The sequence below is a fragment of the Micromesistius poutassou genome, assembly GCF_964030765.1.
Source record: "Micromesistius poutassou genome assembly, chromosome: 13".
NCBI lineage: Eukaryota > Metazoa > Chordata > Actinopteri > Gadiformes > Gadidae > Micromesistius > Micromesistius poutassou.
In genome coordinates this window covers 3,436,799-3,460,694 of record NC_140283.1, presented here as the reverse complement: position 1 = coordinate 3,460,694, position 23,896 = coordinate 3,436,799, and the positions used below count along the sequence as shown (strand labels likewise).

Genomic DNA, 23,896 nt, shown 5'->3' with positions numbered 1-23,896 from the left:
AAACAAGGAGCTTAGCACTAGGCGCTGTGTTAGCAAAGGCTGATTTGTCATCCTCTTAATCTTTACTGTCCTTAAGGGTGAGACTCAGTCACACCTTTTAGGGAGTGAGCAAGTGGCACATCCAAACCTCAAATCATTAACATTGAACAGGTCCCTTTTGTCCATGGCCAACATCAATTATTTAAGAATCTCAAACAAATTTGAGTGACTTTGAGACATGGGACATGAGAAATGACGCTGAGAAATCTGGAATTATGAGGAGCATGTTGAAGAAGAAAGAAATGGTTCATATTTGTATGATTCTTTTTATTGTTTGGGTATTTATTTTCTTGGTCTCCATCGGTGACACTTAACAGTAATACCATTGCCATGTAGCTTTGGGGAAAAAAAAGATATAGAACAGACACCCAAATCTACCCTAAAGTAGCAAAGTAGCTTACACTACCATGAAATGTTTTGTCTGAGAGGGATCGTGGAACAATTAGCTCCAAGATTGAAAGAGCACTAACGACTTGACCCTTTAGGCCATGCTGGTGCCATATGGTTGCTGCTCTTTGCAAGCCCCTATGGTCTCATTAGCAGGTCGACGTGAAACTGACTACTCGTTGTAGTCCCGAGGTCAGCGTTTTGCCTTCTTTTCCTTGGTAAGTGGATTTAGTTGAACATATGACTTAAGACAGGATTAATATATCTCCCAGGGATCCACTGAGCTATCCTTGTGCCTATGGGACAACGTGGTGGCTGTGTTGTCCGCCGCTAGGCCTATGGTGTGGCCATGAAGGCACCGTCCACAGCCCTGGTCCCTTTCATGTCTAACGTCTGATGAAGTCACTCCTGATCAGGGGGAGCCCAGTGCCCCTCTCTCTGTCAGCCCTAAGCAGTGTGTAAAAGGATTACAAACTCCTTTTAAATGTTGTCCTCGTCTCTGCTAGCTCTTTAATCTTGGGTTAGGGGGGCCACTCACAAGGCCCGTCTTTTTAATATGTGGTCATGATCACTGTTAACAATGCTATATTTTAACGTTTACAATTAAATAAGTTACATTTTGATTTGAATGAGCCAATGGAATGGCTTACAAGTGCTGTTTAACTCAATTTTTATACCAGATAACAGCAGTATCACGAAACACACCGACACATACAAAGAGAGACACACAGAGGCTTTAGGGGGAGGAGAGTGACCTGCCTGCTGCTCCCGTCACTGCCAGGTGACGGGAGGTTAGGTAGCGGCTGAGGGAAGGCGACAGCAACAGCAAGGACGGAAGGACATTGTGATGGGAGCTCAACACTTGCCCAATGGATCCACAGATAGTGGTTCCGTCTCGCTCACAGCTGAATGTGCTTCTGTAGTGTGTTGGTAAACCAACAACCCTCTGCTCATACAACAGGTAACATAATGAAGTATCATTTCAAGAACTCTCTGATAAAAATATGTCTTCTTATTTTGGGTCACATTTTGTGACACAAGAGTAATAGCAGAGTTTGAAGAGTTTGGTGGCCTCAATGTACACAGGTAGTGGGTTCACCGAGCTGCAGATTCCAAAGTCATGGGAACATAACATAATTAAAATATGTTATTATTACAAGACTGATTATTAATAAAGATGGCACACATCATACAATACTCATCCAATTAATACAGTTCATTTAATGGTTATTATAAAAAGCACAACAAATAAATGAGATCAAAACATTAGCAATTCATGAAAGGTTCTGTATAAAAAAAATAATGTTTAAAAGAAAATACTTTTAATTCACACCAGACAGCAAAAGAATTCCAGAACAATGTGTTGGTGTGATCTAATGGATGACTTGGCATAATTTGTACTTAGGAATCTCACAAAGCTAGTGTGTTTTGATTAAGTGAGTTTATCTGAGGAGGAAGGGTATAGAGTCAAGCTGCCTTTGTTTCCCTGAGCCACCGTATTTCTCCTTATAATGCTATTCTGGCAATTAAACAGAGTGGGGGAGTCAGGTGTGTGTGTGTGTGTGTGTGTTGGGGGGAGAGCAGCAATGAGGCGTCAGCACTACTACCCTACTACGAGGGGATCACCCCACCCTGCCATCTGCTGTAGGAGTAGCATGATGGCTGTAATCCCCACAGTGAGACGACCCAGCTCTGTCTGGGTCGATGTCGTGATTACTGAACAAGTACATTCAACAGAAGAAAGGTGTGTGTTCAAAGTCCACAGAGGCCTGCTCCACATTCTTCCTGGCAAGAATTCATCTTTGTGTTTGGCATCCATTCAACTTTTTAAGTCAAGGCAAAGCAAGGTATACCCCTCCACTACATGTATCACACAATCTAACAGCAATTTGAGAAGCAACTTTGTTCAATGGTAAGATATCCACTATATTCTGTGTAGCTAAACTAAAAAAGTTGAATGAAAAACAACTGTCCATAACAAACTAAAAGCTTTTGCAATATTGCAATCCCTGAACAGACATGTCATACATGCCTTCTTAAGTGTCAAAATAAGTAAACTTCAAAAAAAGTAAATTTCTTAAAAAACCAAACCCGGGTTTTCTTCCTCAGATTCCCTGGTACTCGTTCCTACAGTGGCCGGGGGTAAGAGGCTCGGCCCGGACACCACGCCTTGGGAGGAAAGAGGACTTTAACTCATGAACCTTGTTTATTAAATGCTGAACATACTATCCACAGAAACTAGTGATGCTCATATAAATATTGATATTCTTCAATTACAAAACATAGTAAGCAAGCTTACTACTACTAAGTACTACTACTGTGGCTTTTTGAGGAGGATTGGGACTATTAGCAGTCTGATCGTGTGTTCCAACGTCTTTCTGGATTGCCTTCTCTAGAACCAAACCACCGGGACGCTCACCTGAGAAGGCTGCAGCGGAACTCCTGCAGACGGGGGAAGGCTGCGTCCGCGCTGCGCGTCTGGCTCTCAGCGCTCCACAGTCTCTCCGCCGCGGCACATGCCCTTGGCCTGCACACGCACGGGCACAGCAATGAGACGCACAACGCAATGCTTCCATTCTCCTCGCCATGGCTTCTGTTGGGCCCTGAAAAGACGGAGTTACTGTCTCCTACCAGAGGCGAGGAGAGAGGTTGGTGGCGTCTACATATTCCCCCCACATGCTGACCTCGCCACCGATCACCAGCTTCTTCTGCTCCTCCGTACCTGGGGACACAGCATGTGAAACGCTCAGTTGCCATAGCGATACCATGTTCTGCATCCCCGCCCCATCGCGACAATCCATCAACAAGAGGTTAGTGGTATAATTAAGCCATTTTGTGTTTAAAAAGGCATGCATGACTAGACTGTCTGTCTGTCTGTCTGTGTGTCTACGTGTGTTCTTGTATGCATGTGGATGTGTGTAAAAAAAAAAAGTGAAAAGTGTGTTTGTAGAGCAAGTTTAATTGTCTGTGTGTGTTCTAGCCAGTCTCCTCAACAGGTAAGCACCACCACCACCTAAAACTACATGAGCCATGGCACACACACACCAGAGAAGTTCAGTGGCTGCACATTGTAAGAGATCCGCCAGTCCTGGCCGTAGGCGATGTGGTTGATGTACCACGGAGCGCCCAGCAGGACCCTGTGGCCCGCCTCGGTCATTCTGCTCGTCTCTGCTTGATAAGCAGCAGGAAGCCCTTTCCAAATGTGCAGAATCGTGTCCTTGGGAATCTAAATGTTAGCATTGAACATAAGTATTGTTTTGCTCATCTGCTCTATTATATATATATATATATATATATATATATATATACACACACTTTATGTACACACATAATGGCAGTGTGACATATAAACACAGCAACATATTGTACTGATTGGTTAATACAGGGTTTAGACAGTTAAAACACACATTTAAAAAAATGTTATGCTTCAGAGTTGTTAAATACTTCATATCTTAGTGGTGCGTTCGAGATGCATCAAACTGATCATCATACAACATGAGTCACTCTTGCAGCTTTAAGTGCACGTTCCCTGATCCTGTTCCAGTCAGGGCACCGTGAAGGCAGGAGTTGTAAAGACATCTGAATGGCCAAATTCTGAAACAAAGCTTTTTCCTACAGCCACAGCCACAGCCAATCCAATGGTGCTACTGAATAGCCGTTAAGTTAAATGTGAAAGTCATTACAATGGTTTCCCATTCAATTTGTGTAAATATTTTTCTATTTTGATTAAAAGAGATGACTTAACCTCATCTGATTATAAAGCATGAATCCAGAAGGGTAAGGAGAAGTCAAGATAAATTGTCACATTAAATCTTTAGTGCCACCTAGTGGTATATTGGTCGATACACACATATACAAGTGTATGATCTAAATAATTCTCCACAAAAACACCACAAAACACTAAAATAAAAGAAGCCACACCAATACACAATGACAGACACAAACACAGCACACACGGTTGGCCCTAACCCTTGAATGCGAGGGGCCACACTGCGTAGTAGCGGGCCCATTTGCGTGTGGGCACCGGCTGGTCTAGATACCAGGGAGAGGCCAGAATCGCTTGCAGCCCTGCCTTAGTCACCTTGCGGAGCTCACACAGGTAGCAGCCCTTTCTCCATACCTCCACCACTTTTAGAAAACGGTGCTGTGAAACAATCGTCTCTTTTTTCTTAAAACATTAATTAAAAAACAAAAATCATAATTCATTCAGATAAATTCAAACCAATTGGTTGGCCATGGGTCGTTATGAAGTTAATCTTGATGACATTAAGTTATATATTCAAATACTCAAGTGGAAGTAGAAGACTGAAGTTGTGACTTACCCGCTCATGGTAGTCGAAAACATCTTGCCACACGATAGAAGTCTTGTTTAAAGCTGAAGTCATGTTGACTATGCTGGGAATACGGAGAGCGTCCTCTGTTACATACGGCAACACTTTCCCCCAACAATGTACAAGCCCCGCTGCGGGAGAACCCATACGTAGTTCCTCTCTGATCCCTGTCTGTTAATGGTGCTGTCAGTAAAATTGAAGAGCTTTTAATCTAAGTGTAATTTGTTCGAAATAACATATTCATTCATCCGTTAGTGAATGAAATGCACTGTGAGAATATTTGTTTGTGTTGACTGCGCCTGCCTTTGAATGAGCCTCATTCTATTTTAGAAAGCTTCCGGCTTGTTTCCGACCAATCAGGGCATCTCTTCCAGGGTTTCAAAACACTGAACATAGACAGGGAGCAGAGAGAGAGTGGATTTTCTTATGTACAGTTTTAAAGTCTTGACTCCATCCACTTTTTCTTTCTCACAAAACGTACGTACAGCACCTTTAAAATAAACTACTTATTAGGCCTGAACAAAGTCATGATTCTTTTATTTAACTGAAGACCTTGAATTTGACATATTTTTTCTATATGATTCTTTCTATATATTTCTGGCCATTGTCTACAATATCCTGCACCCCAGTCAGAGGGCGGTAAAGTAATGTTTTTAAACCATTTCTAAACATGCCTACTAATATCTTACGACTCACTGCTCCATGTAGAAGGATTCCAGTTTGGTGAAATCTTTCCCAAATCCCATCTTCTTCATGAATACCTTGACATCAGGGTTGGACTGCCTATAGGAAATGTAATCATGTCATGTATATAGATTTTGGTTGGTAAAACATACTTTTTTTTTGATACAGACTGGTTTGAACAACATTATGAAGGACTTATTTTAAGATCCATCAAGCTCTGACCTACCAGCAGCTGAAGTTCACCTCGTCTCCCCCCAGGTGGAAATAGGGGTCAGGGAACACTGAAGTCACTTCCTTTAAGAACTGGTTCATGAACGTGTAGCTGAGGGGGGACGCTGGGTTAATGGGGCCGAACACGCCTGACGGGGAGCCACCACTGTAACAAGGGGTCAACAGGTTGGGCTGCCCTGCATAGGAAAGGAGAGAGGAGAGGAACCATTAAACCATAACCAGACATTTAGTGGAGAAAAAAAAAAAAAAAAAAAAAAAAAAATTATTATATTTATTTATGGACACAATTTACATAAAAGGTGTGTGACACCTTTCAACACAAGCATTCAGCAGTTAAAATAAAGACTAGAGTAGTACAATAGTACTAAATGTAGTACATGTGCACAAAAGCTACAATAATTTACAATACTTTACTTTTACTTCATGTCAACAGGTGGTCTGGTATTATGTCACCAGGTGTGTGGTTATTACCAGGAGTGTGGTTATTAACCGTACCTTTCCCCCAGGACTGCGTGTGGCCGGGTGAGTCGAACTCTGGGATCACCCGGATCCCCCTGAGCCTGGCGTGGGTCAGCACCCTGCGGACGTCAGACTGGGTGTAGATGTGACTCATGGGGTGGTAGGCACCCTGGAGGGAAAGAACAGCTCATCGCTCAGAGCGGATTTTATTCATTTGTATTCAAATATTTACTATATATATATATTTTTTTTTTTATATACCATATGCTTGGGGATATATCTAAAATATCATGTTGTTTATGAACATAAATACGCGTGAAATGTTAAATTTGAAATTTGTAGTGATATAATGCCTAGCACTGCTTCATCAGCTCTTGGTGAAATTAATTGCATCAATCATGGTGTAGGAATAATACATTTGTAATAAATGTGTTAGCAGCACTGAGGGGGCTGAAGGGTAGTCTCACCTTACTGCTGAGGTCTGGAAAGGTGCGACTTTGGTAGGGGAACGACGGGTCGTCCACGATGTGCCAGTGGAACACATTGAATTTACTGTAGGCCATGGCGTCCTGAAGCACAAGGGCTTTGGGTTTGTATGGTTGTTGAATATTTAAAATATATACTTGTTGTTTCAGAGTCCATTACGAGTATTACCAGGGTGTTGAAAATGGCCTTCAATGGCAAGAAGTGGCGGGAAGTGTCCAGCAAAATCCCTCTGTATTGGAAGCGTGGAAAGTCCTCTATCTCTGTCTTGTTTACAAAGTACTACAATAAACAGCATGGGATGGGAAGAGACTGGAGCTCAATAGTTGAAGAAAGAAAGAAAGAAAATAATTGTATACTTAAAATAGACAATCCTCTCTCTTACGGTGCCGTCTTCATCTTGGTGAACCAGTTGGCTGAAGGTTTCCAGACCTGTTCAAACAGAGAACACAATTGCTAGATGCAACATAACCTCTCCCTGGTTTTTATCAACAAATAAGTCAACAATGGCACAACATTTTGTATCAAAATAATGTGGTGATCGCCTTTCTTGACAGGGCTAGTCGACTAATATTATTGAATTGAAAAAATATATTGTATGCATGATAAAACGCAGTATGAATAGCAGGGTAGGTTATTACCTCTGAGAGCACCCCACACCGTGTCAGAGTTCAGAATTGCCAGTCCTGCAGATACATTCAGCTGGTCTACAACACAAGCAGGAGCCATTAGAGGAGACAAAACAATACAAGATAGTAAACTGTTGCCAGAACCTCTGTTAAACGTGTCAGACACATACTGACAGGTTTAAGTTTCACTATTTCATCCTTACACCTTTCCGAAGAGCCGTCATTTGGGTAGCCATCGCAATCTTTTTGGTCCATTGTGACCACCAAAAAAAACGTTTTTTCCTCAGTTGATGGGAAGACACCATTACCTAGTCATGAGAATTAAGAGAGTTTAGAAGTTAGAGTGTCCTATTATATTGCACAATATATTGTGTGTGCTGGCCCTTTTAAATGAAGATGTTTTTACACATTGCAATCAATACGTGTGTGACCGAGTAGATGCATTAACCCGATTGGCTATCAGGCTTCGGTATCGCGGTATTACCGTACCAGGGTATTTAGAAAAACCGAAGATATTCAATACCGTGTTTCATACTTCCTTCTATTATTTTTATTTTTGAGATATCGTATGAAGTGATTTTTATCATGTTGATAGGTATTTTGTCCAAGTTTGGAAGCCCCATATATAAATAAATAGTGTTTTGCAGAATGCTACTGCTGTGTGTATTAAAACAATCAGACATCTCAACGGCAGTTTGTATATTTTGAAAGTATAACGTATATATAAATTAACTAAAGACGTGGTCACCGGTAGGCGAATGATGAATATTAATGAGGGGATCGCCGGAGATTATCCAATCTAAAATCCGTCACGTGACCGCAGGGTAGGTAATTTAACGTTAGTCAAACGCATTTCTCTGATAGGGTTAGGAGTCAGCGTGCGAGTTTGCCTGACAGGCTGCCTGTCCAATCCTAGCGCTTGAGGCGGGACTTTTGACAGGGTGTTATGACAGCACTAGGCCTACTATCTATGGAACCATCAACATTATAAAGTACCCTAAAGAATAGCCTGACTAAAACGTCATTAACCAGGATACGTCTCACGTTTCAAAATGTCCACAATGGTCTAAAATCTCTGAAGTGTTAATCCCACTGGCTCTACACCAGTGAAAAGCAGGTAGAGAACCAGTGGAGTGTAACACACATAGGGCCCTGTTATAAATGAACAGTAATAAGCTGCGATAAGTATCCTATCTATTCAATATTTTACGGGCCATATTGAAACCGAGCACAACTTAACCAAGTTGGCAAAGTGCATACTAGACACAAAACATTGTAGGCTGTATGTACAATGTCATGCATGCTACAATGACTTCTATCACCAGCAGCTCAGCTTTAATGTTGTTTTTATTTTACACCCTCATATAGGCTACCGTATTCCCCGTGACATGTCAGGGAAGGTATGACACATAGAGACCTATTCACTATGGTGATAATGCATAGTGGTTATGATTGACTCCACAATGGACTTGACACAACAAAACAACCTCGCCACAATGCAGTGAAGCATTCCTCCACTCATATATCTGACGCGACTGTAATGCCACCACATACCCAAACACAACCACCATAAAGAATTCTACAATACAACTACAACTATACCTAGCCTGGCAGAGTAGTGTGTGGGCTAAGCGCCTGCACGAAGCCGTTTCACTTTTAAACTGGCTTACCTGAAGTCAGATCTGGGAAGATCACAGGAAAATATCTGGTAAACGCAGAATCCAAAAGAGAGCAGTCTGTCATAATGGAGGATTGATCTTCTCCATACTGGAAGTTGAAATGAGTCGGGCTCAATGGATACCGTTCCTCTGAAATGGCAAGTTTCTGTGGTAAAGGCCACACGCTTTCCACCGTGTTTAGGTCCAACACTAACATCATCAGCGCAGGCAGACATAGTGTACAGCTGGATTTAGAGCTCGCCATCACTGACGGACAAGTTGTGCCCCCTGTTTCATAGGTTTCAGAGCTAGTAGCACAGCGGGTAGTCAGGTGCTCCCACAGCTGTCACATGACTTACTGGGACAGGGACAATAAGGTGTGGTTATTATGGGTACAACCAGTTACAGCCAAAATAAATAAATACATAAGAAAACAATGCCGATGGCAAGTTGTTTTAACAGACTAATAATACACCACAAAATATGTACAACGTGCTTCAATCTCGGCAGAGGTGTGAATCACCATGCATTGCAATAACCAGCATATATAATATTTTTATTAACGCTTCAGAACTATAATATTATTTCGTGGCGCGTGTTTTTTCCAAATGCATATTCATAAAGACTTAACCAAAGCACACTGGGGTTGTTTTGGTTTTATTGGAGTTGTACGGGCTCCATGATCTGACGTAAGGGCCTCGTCAGAGAGCGACGCTGGCTCTCTTTGTTGGCTTTAGCAGCAGCAGCCGCGACGTTTTGTTGTTATTTTTCGGCTGCGGTGGAAAATTAAGGTCGGGGCGAATTCGTGAGATTACACAAAACACCGTTTCACACGGATAAGGTCTTCAGGCTCAGTGCTTGTCACCCCGTTGATAACCACCCCTAGGAATGGACTCGGACGAGGGCTATAACTATGAGTTCGACGACGAGGAGGAGGAATGCAGCGAGGACAGCGTGGAAGAGGAGCCCGAGGACGACACCCTGGAGCTCGGCGAGGTGGAGCTGGTCGACCCCGTGGTCGCGGGCGGGGAGCGGGACGACTGCGGCGGCGACACCGGGGGCAGTGGCCACGGCCCCGGGCAGGAGGAAGAAGACTACCGTTTTGAAGTGCTGACAGCGGAGCAGATCCTCCAGCATATGGTGGAGTGTATTCGGGAGGTCAACGAGGTCATCCAGGTAGGGTTTTGATATGTCAGCCGCGGAGGAGAACCGGGGGTGGTGGGAGAGGATTCCGAGCAGGCCCTTAGCTTAGCCGGCTAGGGCTTGGCTACTTGCTGGAGTGTCAGTGTCACAGTCGGCAGTGTTTAAAAGTAGCCTTTAGGATGACTTGGCACCATTCCGAATAAAGTTATCATTTTGAGATGGTAGTTATGGGTTAAACCATTGAGAAAAACGAGATTACCCACGTTTAAGTTGTTAATAGTGCGATGTAATGGTTGCCGGGGAGTAGTCGGCTCCCGACTGAGAAGTTGGCACCTAGCATCGCTTTCCCTGCTAACGACCGATTAGCCGTGACTTAAAAGACTAAAAATAAAAATAAAAAGCCTTGTAATCGTTTGGTTGTGTAGTTAGCTAGCACCCGAGTAACCCTCCATTGCCGAACATTGTCCCGTGTCATGATTATTGTGCGATTTCTTAAGTTAATGTCTTCGCCAGGGTAAGGAAGGATTTGTCATCGAGCTAGCGAAGCTAAAGCTGCTAACGCTAGCGGCTAGTCAAATCCTGTTGACGCGATCTCATCTCAAACCTTTACCCGTTCAAATGATGCACAGCCAGACAACCCATGGGGGCTTTACTGGAAGACCTTTAACATTACTTGACTCTATTCTGATTTAAGCTAATTGTCTTAAGGCACTTCTCAGTGTGTTCTGAGGCGACACATGAGCCTGGTCGTGACCTGACCTTATTTAGGCCTTGTAGTAAGACTTTGAACATGACAACAAAGCTTAACACTATAACACAGTGTTGTTATTATTGTTGCTCGATCCTGCCAAACACAAATAAAGGTATCCGTGCCCAAATCCTAGCTGACATGAGGGCAGTAGAAACTGGTGGGGTGTCTACTAAAAATAGCATTGAGGCATATTACTTTCTCTAGGTGGACATGGAGAGAATAAATGCTGACCGTAAACGCGGTGAAATAAATATAAAATAACATTTAATACAGAGCACCTGCACATATCATTGATTGACAGACTTAAGTCAGTGTGATTTGTTGACTTTGTAACGGCGTTGGCAGGTGAGCGTCCCCCGGTGTTGAACGATTCTATGCTGTGACGTGAGGCAGAGTTACCACTGGGGGACATTAATGCGGGAATGACAAGCTGGGAGGCTAGCAGCAAACATTACAGTCAAAATACACACAGACCCGTTTATAAACCATGCAGAATGCTAACTAAAGTTGGCCAAATAGTGTAATATAATGGATATATTCCGATTATATCTTGCTAGTATAGGCTCTGTCCTATACCTTATGAAATTATGCAGGTATTTAGAGTTGGAAAAACCTTGTTATTGTAAAGGGATAACTGTTGAACAGACTTGCAGCAGGTGAGTCGTTTTCTAGATGCAGGTCATCAATGTGCAGATGGGTGTCATGCCTCTTGTTCATGGGTGCCTAACCTGCAGAGATTGGGGTTTGAAACCAGAATCATTCTGAAATTGAAACATCCTGACCACTTGACTGTCCTGCTCTGGAATCTCTCCAGCGTCAAAATATCTTGGACCGAAATCATGTTCCAAATTGATCAGTTCTTGAACTAAAATGGTTGGGTCGGAAATTGCACCTTAACACTAATATATGAAATTGATTAACTTGAAAGAAAATGATGGGGCTAACAGCAGAGACGGATTTTGTTGCACAGTGTATTTGTAGACACCTATTTGTTTAAAATTGTCTCATGCTAATCTGACTATTTCTTAGGGATTGATTGACCGTAAACATTCTTGTTGCTACATTAAGGAGAGTTTGACTCCAACCTTTTCTCATGATTATGATAGTTGTAATTGTTGTGAATCTTTGGAAGCACATCCATTATATTCAGCCAAAACAAAGACGTATAGGCTATTTGTATTTTAAGGAATTCCAATCGATAAATAGTTAATGCGTTTGCTAATATTATTGCTTATTTTAACTTAAGAATTATTCCCTTCTCGTTTAAGTGAACCACCAGGCATAGTTCACCCACCAGGCTGTACGATGAGGGTGTAATGGGCCTAGACAACCCCAAAGGTGCATAAATGAAGTCAAACAATTGTGTCATTGCCGCAGCGATCTTTCTGTCGTCACGTGACATTTTGCACACTGCTGTAAGACTTTCTGAAACTGACATTTGCATGTAACATCAGGCAAAGTAAAAACATTCCCTACGCTGAGCCTAACGCTTTATATATGTCATTCTGGACCATAAAGGCCCAATAGCAGGGAGTTGATACTGCATGTTGATATGAATTTATGTTCTTCCTTTTTTTAGAATCCAGCAACAATTACACGTATTCTTCTCAGTCACTTCAACTGGGACAAAGAGAAGCTCATGGAAAGGCACGTATAACTGCAATTCAAAGGTGGATCCACTTCCTGTTGACGCTCATATACCAAACTTTTATTGATGTATTCTCTTAATCTTCAACCCTCCAGATATTTTGACGGTAACCTGGACAAGCTGTTCTCAGAGTGTCATGTGATCAACCCTAGTAAGAAGTCTCGGACCCGTCCATCCATCAACACGAGATCATCTGCACAGGACATGCCATGTCAGATATGCTATCTCAACTACCCCAACTCGGTGAGCTTCCCCACAGTGCATGGACTACCAGCTGGAAATCTCTCACCCGACTTCTGTCTTCTTTCTCCGTGAGCTGTGCATGTGTCCAATAGATAGTGTCGTCTTGGCCTACTGAGAAATGTACAGGGCACCATTCATACGGTGGGCTGGTGAACAGATCAATCTCCCTTTTCATGGTCTGATTTGCGGAAACAATTAATTTTTTCGTCTTTTCTTTAAGATTCTTAGGCAAAATCTCCAGTTTCACACTGTTCTGCACAGACTTGTTGCACATACCTGTTTTGTATTCAGTACCACATTACTTATCCTAATAATACACACTCTAGAGGTGCTCAATCGTTTCTGAATATTCTCAGAGTTGATTGAGGGTATACTGTTCATGCATCCACCCCAACGGTGCAAAGAATGACTCTCGGGACCAAAGCCACGAGCGGCCGTCTGAGGCAGATGAAATGCCCATGAGGCTCGGTGGGTCTTGAGATCCAAAAGCAGCGTCACCAGATAAAAGCACTACGCTGGAGGCTAAGGAGATCAGTCATGATGGCACCGTGCTGAAATATCACTGTTACGTGTGTGTGTGTGTTGTTCATACAATATACCAAATATATGATGTCTCTTAAAGAAAACTGTCCCAAATTGTACATTGATAGACCTAACACTAAATACATAACTGAGTTCTCAACTGCGTGAGTCTTTATTATTGGTTTATTCCTATAATTATAAAAAACATTATTATTGTATCCTTATTTCCTACTAAGGCTACTTAGTATCTTCTCAACTTAAAAACACTCCAGATGTTCTGCCTGGGGCATAATCATGCTAAACTTGTTAGGCTTAATAGGCTACTTTGTGTGTCTTTTTTTTTTATCGTCTTGCTTTCGACGTAGCTTAAGATTAAAGTAATGTCAGTCTAATTTCACAATCAGCCGTGTGTTTTCAGAACTAAATGAGAATAGACTATCAATGAAAATACAATATTTCAGCACAACACTCATTAAATCAACTCAAATAAAATGGACAGAAATAATATAGCACAGCACACACAGTGCTGCGGTCATGGTCGATAGGCGGTGCTGGGTCGTGGTGGTTCTCACGGGTGTACTATTTACACAACGGTGGTCACACAGAAGTCGCACTGTTCAGCCCTCGCACTGATGGGTGACAGCAGCTTTTCCTGCATTGCCATCATCAGTTGTGTTACCTGTTGCTGTTATGCATGTAGTTGTGGCTTGGTTATTATCCCTACTTCATCATCTACTGCCCTTTTCACAGTACTTCACTGGCCTGGAGTGTGGACACAAGTTTTGCATGCAGTGCTGGGGAGATTACCTGACCACCAAAATCATAGAGGAAGGAATGGGCCAGGTATTTACCAGCACAGACCAAATTTTTAGATAAGCACATTTCAAGAGCAAAGTCATTCTCCTGTGTTTTTCCCCCTCTTCTTTCCAGACAATTTCTTGTCCCGCTCATAGTTGTGACATTTTGGTTGACGACAACACAGTCATGTGAGTATCTTGTTTTTGCTTCATTTGTATTTGCCACCAGGGATGTAATTTTATCTGACTGGATGGCCTATTTAGCCATAGCGGTATCTCTAAATTAAACCTTGAACCCTGTTGTATTGTATTCATTTGCTGTGTATTGTGATTAGTGAAGTCGGTCTTTTGATTGAAAAATATTTAACCTCTTGCTGTGAGCCTGTCCAATCGGCTGGTGTTACGTCTGTTAATTCATCAGGGATATTTATTCTTAAAATACACACATATATATATATATATATATATGTGTGTGTGAAAACGCTGTAACCTCTGGTGATTTCTGTTGTACTTTCCCATCCCCTGCACATGGTGGGGCAGGCCGAGATTGGAGGTTGTCCTTGTTGTATTGGCATCTAGGCTAATCTGTTGGCATAGTGCTGAGGCTGATAGTAATGTCTTAACCCAAATCTTGGCCCCCCTCTCTATAATGATGGTGGATAATGTGTTATCAGGTTAGCTTGTATGGCGATTCATACACAAAAACGACATCTATGATTACTTACGCTATAAAGTGAGGACTATATTTAACACTTATTTGCTACTTTGGTTCAACAGTTGGCATCATAGGCGTTATGCCGTTCCTCGATGCAGTTATTGCTTGCATTGCTGGCAGAAACACAGCGGGTTGTCCTCTGTATTGTGACCTTTTAATGCAGATGATGGTTCAATGCAATGGATGCTAATGTTTGTGTTGATGTTCCCTGCAGGCGCCTCATAACAGATTCAAAAGTGAAGTTGAAGTACCAGCATTTAATTACAAATAGTTTTGTAGAGGTAAGATGGCCTGATATCCCCGCCACGCAACATGCCATCTATGGATTTATGGCTTTCACGCGGTGTGAGTGATCTCATACTGTTCTGTGTCTCCCTTGTCAGTGTAATAGACTGTTAAAGTGGTGCCCTGCGCCAGACTGCCATCACGTCGTCAAAGTGCAGTACCCCGACGCCAAGCCTGTGAGGTGCAAGTGCGGCCGGCAGTTCTGGTAAGAACAAGTCATGGTCAGGCCCACGGCTGCCCTCCATCTCCCCTTAAAGTAGAGCTTTACTTATACCTTCAAAAGGCTGCAGTCTGATCACAGGCCACCGCTGGGCCTGTGGCATAGATGAGCCGGCAGGACACTCCTGGAGCCTCCCCAGGATTCCTGAATCCATCTGGACCTCAGTGATGTGAATGCATTGGGGCTAGCCAAAGCAGCCGTCGTGCTGTTTATAGCTTGTTGTTTAATCTGGCTTTAAAATATGTGGGAGGATCCCAGTCCTCAATGAAGACAAACTGTAGTGCATTCCCCATTGTTAAAATCACAGTTGATTCCTCCGATTGGCTACTTTTATTTTTAGTAAAACATTGTTAATATTACAAACACTTGTTTGAATGATAGTCTAACAAATCAGTCTTTAGATTACTATTTAAAAATTTATTTATTTTGTCTGATGGTCGGACGAGCTCAGGTCTGGGTGAACTTTCTTACGCATCTTATTTGTATCGACCAATCATGTTGCTGGAAGTGGGGATCTGGAAGAGCGTAATTAGTGAACACCTGGTCAGCACTAGTCAATTCAGTCAAAATCAACACCTGACCTGTACCACTGTACCAATACACTTTAAATACCAATAACACTTTCTGATAGCTTGGAGTTCTTCGGTCTAATACCTCCCTAACGCAACAGGAAGTAAGGCATAGCTCCGCCCCTTGTAGTTTATTGTTTCCGGGTCAGGCTCTGTGCCTTTCCCCCCCCCCCCCCCCAAAAGTTCTGCTGTAACATAGTACAACTCGTGGAACAGCGATTAGAACGATACTAAAAGGAATTGGATTCAACTCAATTATTTACCATGTGTCATTCATTGCAGCTTCAACTGTGGAGAGAACTGGCATGATCCTGTAAAGTGCAAGGTATGTTCAAACCAATTGGACTCAAACTAACTTTTATTATTTGTACGTGACTTGAGACGTGTGAAAGGTTGAGTAGAGTATTCCTGTGTTTTTCTTTGTATCATGCGGTCGTCTGAACTGAAACAAAGGCTTCTAGCCTTCCACTCACTTGTGCAGCAGGGCCTTCAGGAGACTTGTTATCACATAGGAAGTGGGCCCCACAACATGCCCATAACACCATTAGTGCTGACCCTGACTCGCCTCAACACTGACCTGCTGTTTAATTGTTTGAGTGATTCTCACTGACTCTCGTTTGTTTATTTCAGTGGTTGCGGAAGTGGATTAAGAAATGTGATGATGACAGTGAGACATCAAATTGGATTGCTGCAAATACCAAGGTAGGCACTAGTCTTATAACATGACTGTTTAAATGTAAAATATTAATTGTGGTTTCATTTACCTTTCTCTTACCTTAAAATGAGAATCCTATTTCTGCAGTTTTAATTGAATGCTGTGCCATTGATGGCAATTTTTGGTCCAATGCACCACCAACCAAATCTTTTTTGATATAATAATTAAATTAAATGAATATCGTTATTGACTGGCCGGTATACTTTTGTTTGTTGCCAGTCTCAATTGTCAGTTGCTCTTGATAAAAACATCTGCTCAACGACTACATGTTGCTATATAGTATTATGTATTTTCACTGACCAATCGTTTTAATTTTGCAAGCGTGTATGTCCTATAACACGTTGACCTGAACTCTGCTCACGGCCACTCTGTGCTCTCCCCATTCTCCTCCTCTTCCAACAGGAGTGTCCGAAATGCCATGTGACTATTGAGAAAGATGGAGGCTGCAATCACATGGTTTGTCGGAACCAGAACTGCAAAGCCGAGTTCTGCTGGGTATGTCTGGGCCCATGGGAACCTCATGGCTCTGCCTGGTATGTTAAGACGACAAATTACATTCTGTGTGTGTGTGTGTGTGTGTGTGTGTGTGTGTGTGTGTGTGTGTGTGTGTGTGTGTGTGTGTGTGTGTGTGTGTGTGTGTGTGTGTGTGTGTGTGTGTGTGTGTGTGTGTGTACCTGTCACATTCATAGAATAATGATGTTTGTAAATAAAATGTGTGAGAGTTTGGAAACCTAATGCAATTATTGCTTTTTTTGAAGGTACAACTGCAACCGCTACAACGAGGACGACGCCAAGGCTGCCCGCGACGCACAGGAGGTTGTAGTGATGTTTCTAGCCTCCTGTACCCTTTGCACTTCAATTTCACTGTCATAGAACGCACCATACAATGTGTCCTCTGCTAACCTCGTATTCCCACACTGCCGAGCTGAAGGGATCATGTCCGCCCCCACTCCGCACGGTACCGTAGTGCACGTTGGCCTGGCTGCGCCCGCTTGCCCAGCAGGAGGCAGCGCTGCCTCTTCACTGTAACAAAAGGAGGTGTTGTGCTCTCTCGCAGCGTTCCAGGGCGGCCTTGCAGAGGTACCTGTTCTACTGCAACCGCTACATGAACCACATGCAGAGCCTGCGCTTTGAGCACAAGCTGTACGCGCAGGTCAAGCAGAAGATGGAGGAGATGCAGCAGCACAACATGTCGTGGATCGAGGTGCAGTTCCTGAAGAAGGCGGTGGACGTGCTGTGCCAGTGCCGCTCCACGCTCATGTTCACCTACGTCTTTGCCTTCTACCTCAAGAAGAACAACCAGTCCATAATTTTCGAGGTGCGTGTTCTGTTACATTGCAGAGTTGGTTCAATTATGTGGAAAAGCGTCTAATGAGATGTCGTTATTCAGGCGTGGGTGTGAACCCACCAAACTGGGAAGCCAACCAAGCAACAATACGTTCTGGGTAGAATGTCGTTGGCTTCAAACTGGAAATTATTAAAGGTTAACAGACAGGTGTACGCTACATCCTCCCAGGTTAAAATGAGTCATGAGTCACTTCAGACGTGGCATTGGAGTTGAAATACAGGCTGATGACTATATAAAGCAATTTGGTGGTCACTCACTGAAACAGGGAGGGTTATCAATTATTCAGTGACTGAATGGTGGAAACTGGGTTATTTTTAAGTTGTAGGAGCAAAATGAAAAAAACCCAAGACCACACAAAGTTGATTCCTTAGGATTGTCCAAGGAGAAAGAAATGTCCATTTCCCCCGATTGTTCTGTCCAGGAGACAAGCCGTTCAACAGCCGACACGTGTTTCCATTGTGTTTTGACAAAGTCAAACAACCAAACCCAAATTAAAGCGCATCAAAGAATCAGCTTCACCTCTGCATGGGGCAGAGTCTACCGAGCTATAGGTGCGAAGGCAGCTTCTGGGGCCCGTGTACGTTGTTCGGTCGCAGGAACGCCGCTACGAGTGCTGGGATGAAGCGCCCGTGCGGGGGGGGGGGGGGGGGGGGAGAGAAACCACCGGGAGACATGGATAGTTTGTCTGACGCAACCTGACGCTCCGGAAAGACCAACTGGGCCAGAACAAGCACCTCCTTCATTTCCTCAGTAACAAGAGTGTCTGAAGTGACGAATGCCCTGGTCTAGATGGGCTCTCCTCAGTGTGTAGTGTAGCAAACTGCCATTCGCATTGTTTTAGTCTTGTGGAACTCCATTATTATTGAATCCTCTAGATACATTGGATACATTAGCCAGGACGGTGAAAGGACGGAGCTTGTCTTCACTAGGCTACATGAGGCTGAGGGTTAAATCCACTCCGTCTTTTTCAAAGGCACGGTTATTGTTGGAAGGTGCTCATATTCGTGTCGTCGCTGATGTAAATAGTTGACCTGACTCTGTTTGTCCAGATAATTTGTTTTTTCGGGATTGTTCGTTACATGCCTGAGGTGAAAGCACATTTACATCTCCAAAGTAGTCTGTTTTTGTTACCCACAAACGTCTCCATTCAGGACATCCAACCTCATCTGACAGGACTTAACCCTTCTGGCGCCCTGTCAGATGATGGTCTGTACCATGAAGACCAGAGACACCAGGGTGCATTATCGCTGCCTTTATATTCATCTTGGTCTTTATATTATCTCTATATCTTATTTTGGAGTCAGTCAACAAAAACCTTTTTTTATTTGTATTTTTTTACATAACTTCCTATATAATGGTCAGCATTACCCTGGAAATCCAGAGTTCTCGCGAGAGCACAATTTGAATTTGCTCAGCGAGTCACTCTGGGAACGAGCAATATACTCACTCCCCGATTCCCCTGGCCCAGGACATTAACCAATCACATCGCAGTATCTGATATAGGCGGGCCAAAAGCATTGCTGTTTTACTGACTGGATACGGCAAGAGTCTTATTTATTGGTTAGCTTCGCTGGTCTGGATACGTCACCCCTTGTATTCCTCTGATTGGTCGTAGTGTTATCCAATTGCGTGCAGTGATATTTTCAAATGCATGCTTGGGGCCCCCCCTCGAGTTGGGCCATTTTCATTACTCGTTGCCAGACCCTACAGCTTTCTAGATGTAGGTCTGGATTTCCAGTCTAGGTCAGCATGGTAATCTATGCCATTGTTTTCCCCAGTTGCTAAAATAAGACATCATTGAGAGAAAATGAAGTGAAATCCTATGCTTCATGTCCAGACTTATAGTACAGCGCCCCACATTCATACGGACCTACGTGGTGTCCGCGCTGTGAATGATGGACACAAGCAGAAGATTCAGTTCCCAGGCTGAACTCTGCGGTTCACGTTGGTGTTCGCTTGTCTAGTTTTTGAAGGTCAAAAGCGAGACGTTGGAACCTGTTTGTGAGGATCAGTTGACACTGAGGATTGGCTTTTTGCTATTTTTGTCATATATTGTTAGTTGAAAGTTGTCTCTTTTTCATGTAATACAACTTCTAAATGTTTGAATTGGTTTGGTGCTTTCATTTACAAATGGCTGCTGTTTTTTTTTGTGAAAGCTGAAGAAATATCGTCAAAGTGACAAATAGCTGGACTTTTTTTTTTTTTTGCCCAAACTCCTAGCCTCGGCGCCAGACTGATCTGAGTCATGTTTTGTTTGCTTTGGTCCCCTCCGGGTCAGTCAGACTTCCAGCAGACCTGACCCGGCTCGGCCAATCACAACCCTGTATCTATAGGGGGCGGGTTTAATATGACTGTACAGAGGAGCGCCATTCTGGCAGTTTCTCTTACATTTACATTTAGGGCATTTGGCAGACGCGTTTATCCAAAGTTACTAAAAGGTACATTTGTTAACAACCAAGCTGGCTTCCACTGAGGAGTCAAGCGTGTTGAAACTGCTTTCGCCACCGTATTATTAAAGAGACTGGAAGATATATCTTTTTAGATGAACTCTAGCAATTTAAGAGGCTTTTGTTGAGAAGATGTGTTTGCTGTACTTATGACAAGATTTGCTGAAAGTTGAATTGACCCACTATACTACCATTGGTTTGGAGGCTGTGATTGGTCGTAGGCCTCTCCGTTTGCGTCCAGAGGTATTTTGGTCTGCACACGTTGATGACGAGCCATGGAAATCGAGAATGAACTTGGAGCGTCCGGACTGATTTGAATTGGTGTGGCGATGTCAGGCCAGGCGAACTAGGAAGCGGTGCTCATTTGATCCCGTACAGAAAGCCCGTTCTATGACGGCCCGGGGGGAAATGTATGATACCGTATGTACAATACGTTCAAGGTGTTATTTTTCTGTCTCATGTTGCACTTTATCATTTTTTTATTCATCCCCTTTTGTGTCAGAATCCCCGGGATCTCATAGTGACAAAGCAAAGGGCACAAGGCGGCCATGTGAAGGGTGAAATGTAATTGATTGTTTGTGTGTGTGTTATCAGAACAACCAGGCTGATTTGGAAAATGCCACCGAGGTGCTGTCTGGCTACTTGGAGCGGGACATTTCCCAGGATTCCTTGCAGGACATCAAGCAGAAAGTGCAAGATAAGTACAGGTAGGTCTGTGAATCGCTGGTGCCCAAGTCTGAATCTGCCCCAAGTACACTTTGATGAGTTTAGAACTTGCTAACTCTTGTGTGTGTGTGTGTGTGTGTGTGTGTGTGTGTGTGTGTGTGTGTGTGTGTGTGTGTGTGTGTGTGTGTGTGTGTGTGTGTGTGTGTGTGTGTGTGTGTGTGTGTGTGTGTGTGTGTGGTTGTAGATACTGTGAGAGCAGACGAAGAGTCCTACTACAACACGTGCATGAAGGCTACGAGAAGGACCTGTGGGAGTACATTGAGGATTGAGGACACGTCCCCATGCAACAGACTCTTGAGTCTCTTGACAAACTAGAGCGCAGATGCAATTAAACAGGGCAGCCTGAAACCTCTCCCTCGGCAAACCAACCACTTTTGCATCATTTTTCTTTTCCTGGATTTGTTTAACAAAACCATCAAAACAAATTATATTTAAATAAATAGTGAGTAAAATTAAACAATTAAATGTACTACAGTATTGTTAGCAACAGAATGGAGTCTTGAGACCGCAGAGAATCCAATAAGTACGTCCTCTTTGGCTTGTGTTGCAACAACTCCCCTCGACTATTTGTTTTTTTCCCTTCTTTTTTTGTTTTTTGCTTGTGAATCTTTTGTGTTTTTGATTTTGACTTTTGTTCCGTTTTTTTTATAGTGTGACAATGTTTTCAACACAGCTTTAAGTGTCCAGGCCATGTCTGCTTTACGTGGTGAGATTCTTGTCTGGGTTGCTTAATGTGGATTGGCTGACGCGAACGGGCGAAACACGTTTTGGGAAAGGGAAAAGAAAAACATCTTTTAAAAAGAAAAAAGATAAATAAGCGAGTCTGTATTTTTCAATTTGTAAATAATCCATATGCATGGAAGTTAAAGAGCAAGAGTGGCACGTGTTTGCATCATTTTAAATTTAGAAATATTTATTCTTTACCAATATAAAAAGGTGTATTTCTGCGGTGTTCGTTGAGTCTCTGTTCCCCCCCCTTTGCAACAAGGTGGTCTTCAGAGATCCTGGGCACTTAGGCAAACCCTCCCTTCCCCTCCATCGTCCTCCCATCTGTTCACAGCACCTGTCACACTCTTCCACTCTACGGTGACTTGGGGCTTTATATCGGTCGCCAAGTGATTAACCTAAGGACTCCTTGGACGTGCACAGCAGGTCTAGGAGTCCAACAGAAGATGGCAGGTGTGACGGAATGCACCTGACCTGTCCTCGTCCCGCGATGTTAACGCTTTAATGTAGCCCCCTCCCCCCCCCCCCCTAAAAAGAAAAATGGATGTTTAACATTAATACAGTAATGATTATTTACGTCAAACTGAGTGACATTCACTCTTATTCTTGTTTTTCCCTCCTTCACGACATGGCTTTGAGTGGCCATCTTTAAGCACCTTCTGGGCGGGGGGCGTGGTCCGACGAGGGCAGTGCACTGACGCAGGGCAGTGGGGGTGGGCTGGAACACTGCACTAACAGGGTTGAGCACCCCTCCAGCTCCAGAGTCCCGGATGCCACAGGGCGGGATTCTCGTCACGCTTTTTCGAAGAGATCTCTTATCTTTCGGTTAGTCTCGACATTGCTTTAAACCAAGCTACGCAGACGACCTTGCCGTAAGCCCCGAGCAGACAGACAGACAGACAGACAGACACAGACAGGTGACCGGAAGAGGAATATAGGTCTGAGGCTTGTGGAATTTATTTTGTAACGCTGTTCCGCTTTCGCACTCAAGCCTGTGTTTTCGCACACATGGGTTGAAGATTAAATATTGAAATGTTGGCGCCCCTGCAGGTATTGCATTGTTCAGTGTGGTGGTTGCTCTGGATGTCAAGCTCTGCTTGTAAATGCATATGTCTGTGCTACAGCAGTCTTCACAAGACTGACTGGAGAGGACACCAATATACAGCTACTAGTGCAAGTCTGAAGACAACAAGGTGTCGACATCTTTCAAACACATCCTTTACACCAGTTTAACATTTTTGGGACCTCCCCCAAAAGTTTGTGTTTAAAAAAAATCTATTATTTTAATCCTAGCAAAATTTAAAAAATGTATTGTTTATTTGAATAAATGTCATGAGAAATCTCATAATTGGGAGTACTGTGTGAGTCATTAGAATAGGAGAAGTCACGTTCATGACTAACCAAATGTCTCTCCATGATGCAACCCTGTACTGTCTGTTTTGAATGCACTGTTTGACAAACCTTGACCGAGCTCTCGTCTTCCAGAATAGGGGGAACATTGATAAAAACTGAATACAATTGTATTTTAAATCAGGCCATGTCCGCACCACGTAAAGTAACGGTGTCGTTACGTTTCCATTCATTTTTTTTGTCTTTCAGTCATTTCATAAATATAACGTTGGGCGAAATATGCTCATCCAAGCACCTCCTGTATATCATGTCTGCTAGTAGTTCATAAGCAATTAAGTTAATATTTGCAATCTAAAGCTAATTTCATCTAATTGAGACATCCCAAAAACTTTTAATACTTTTCTACATATATCTTTTCTTTATGCTATTAAGTGTTTCTTATTTACATAGTGTAAAAATGTGGAAAAACATTTTAGTTGTCTGTTTTGGAGAAATATATTAAAGTGCAAAATGTTGCAAACATCCCTTTTGGCATGGGTGATTGTTTCATAATGCACACAATATACATGTATGCTGTGATAAACCGATTTTATTAAAACTCCTTACACCCACTAAAAAAGTGAATACACACAATAGGAATGTATTTTCATACCCCAGTTACCTCTTGAGCTTTCGATGTTCTATACTAAAAGGAATTTAGTGATAGACGCATACCACCATATATGGACTGGATGGAATGTGTACTTACGCCACAGGTTTGTGATGCATACGATTCCGACCATTGCACAAA

At 43.0% G+C, this 23,896-nt stretch overlaps 2 protein-coding genes across 5 annotated transcripts; one reads left to right on the top strand and one right to left on the bottom strand.

Annotated features, from left to right (window-relative positions):
• Window positions 1-1,627: 1,627 nt before the first annotated feature.
• hexa (hexosaminidase A (alpha polypeptide)) lies at window positions 1,628-9,225 on the bottom strand. Of its 3 annotated transcripts, XM_084476717.1 has the most exons (14): window positions 8,914-9,225; window positions 7,447-7,551; window positions 7,256-7,321; window positions 7,000-7,046; window positions 6,786-6,896; window positions 6,599-6,700; window positions 6,168-6,300; window positions 5,668-5,848; window positions 5,454-5,540; window positions 4,749-4,821; window positions 3,472-3,652; window positions 3,058-3,148; window positions 2,846-2,953; window positions 1,628-2,595 (listed from the first exon to the last, which is right to left on the bottom strand). In XM_084476717.1, exons 1-14 carry the CDS (start codon window positions 9,164-9,166, stop codon window positions 2,532-2,534), a joined length of 1,602 nt encoding a protein of 533 aa, XP_084332843.1. In that variant the 5' UTR covers window positions 9,167-9,225; the 3' UTR covers window positions 1,628-2,531. The 3 variants fall into 3 exon arrangements, with proteins under 3 accessions (XP_084332843.1, XP_084332844.1, XP_084332845.1); XM_084476718.1 differs by lacking the exon at window positions 7,447-7,551; XM_084476719.1 differs by lacking the exons at window positions 1,628-2,595; window positions 2,846-2,953; window positions 3,058-3,148; window positions 3,472-3,652 and adding an exon at window positions 3,674-4,570.
• A 395-nt stretch (window positions 9,226-9,620) lies between these two features.
• On the top strand, window positions 9,621-23,628 carry arih1 (ariadne ubiquitin-conjugating enzyme E2 binding protein homolog 1). Of its 2 annotated transcripts, none has more exons than XM_084477658.1 (14): window positions 9,621-10,077; window positions 12,375-12,442; window positions 12,539-12,686; window positions 13,959-14,051; window positions 14,139-14,194; window positions 14,935-15,001; window positions 15,104-15,210; window positions 16,077-16,119; window positions 16,425-16,496; window positions 16,912-17,042; window positions 17,268-17,325; window positions 17,567-17,827; window positions 20,899-21,011; window positions 21,215-23,628. In XM_084477658.1, the coding sequence occupies exons 1-14, from the start codon at window positions 9,790-9,792 to the stop codon at window positions 21,297-21,299; spliced, it is 1,590 nt and encodes a 529-aa protein (XP_084333784.1). In that variant the 5' UTR covers window positions 9,621-9,789; the 3' UTR covers window positions 21,300-23,628. The 2 variants fall into 2 exon arrangements, with proteins under 2 accessions (XP_084333784.1, XP_084333783.1); XM_084477657.1 differs by having other exon boundaries at window positions 17,268-17,328.
• Window positions 23,629-23,896: the final 268 nt, after the last annotated feature.

Excerpts from the sequence above, each read along its gene's own strand:
- hexa (XM_084476717.1), bottom strand. The coding sequence starts at position 9,166 with ATGGCGAGCTCTAAATCCAGCTGTACACTATGTCTGCCTGCGCTGATG. Across the intron at positions 5,849-6,167 it reads CACGCAGTCCTGGGGGAAAG|GGCAGCCCAACCTGTTGACC; the intron begins GTACGGTTAATA and ends TTTCCTATGCAG. Across the intron at positions 2,954-3,057 it reads AACCTCTCTCCTCGCCTCTG|GCCAAGGGCATGTGCCGCGG; the intron begins GTAGGAGACAGT and ends GTGCGTGTGCAG.
- arih1 (XM_084477657.1), top strand. The coding sequence starts at position 9,790 with ATGGACTCGGACGAGGGCTATAACTATGAGTTCGACGACGAGGAGGAG. Across the intron at positions 16,120-16,424 it reads ATGATCCTGTAAAGTGCAAG|TGGTTGCGGAAGTGGATTAA; the intron begins GTATGTTCAAAC and ends TGTTTATTTCAG. Across the intron at positions 17,043-17,267 it reads GAACCTCATGGCTCTGCCTG|GTACAACTGCAACCGCTACA; the intron begins GTATGTTAAGAC and ends CTTTTTTTGAAG.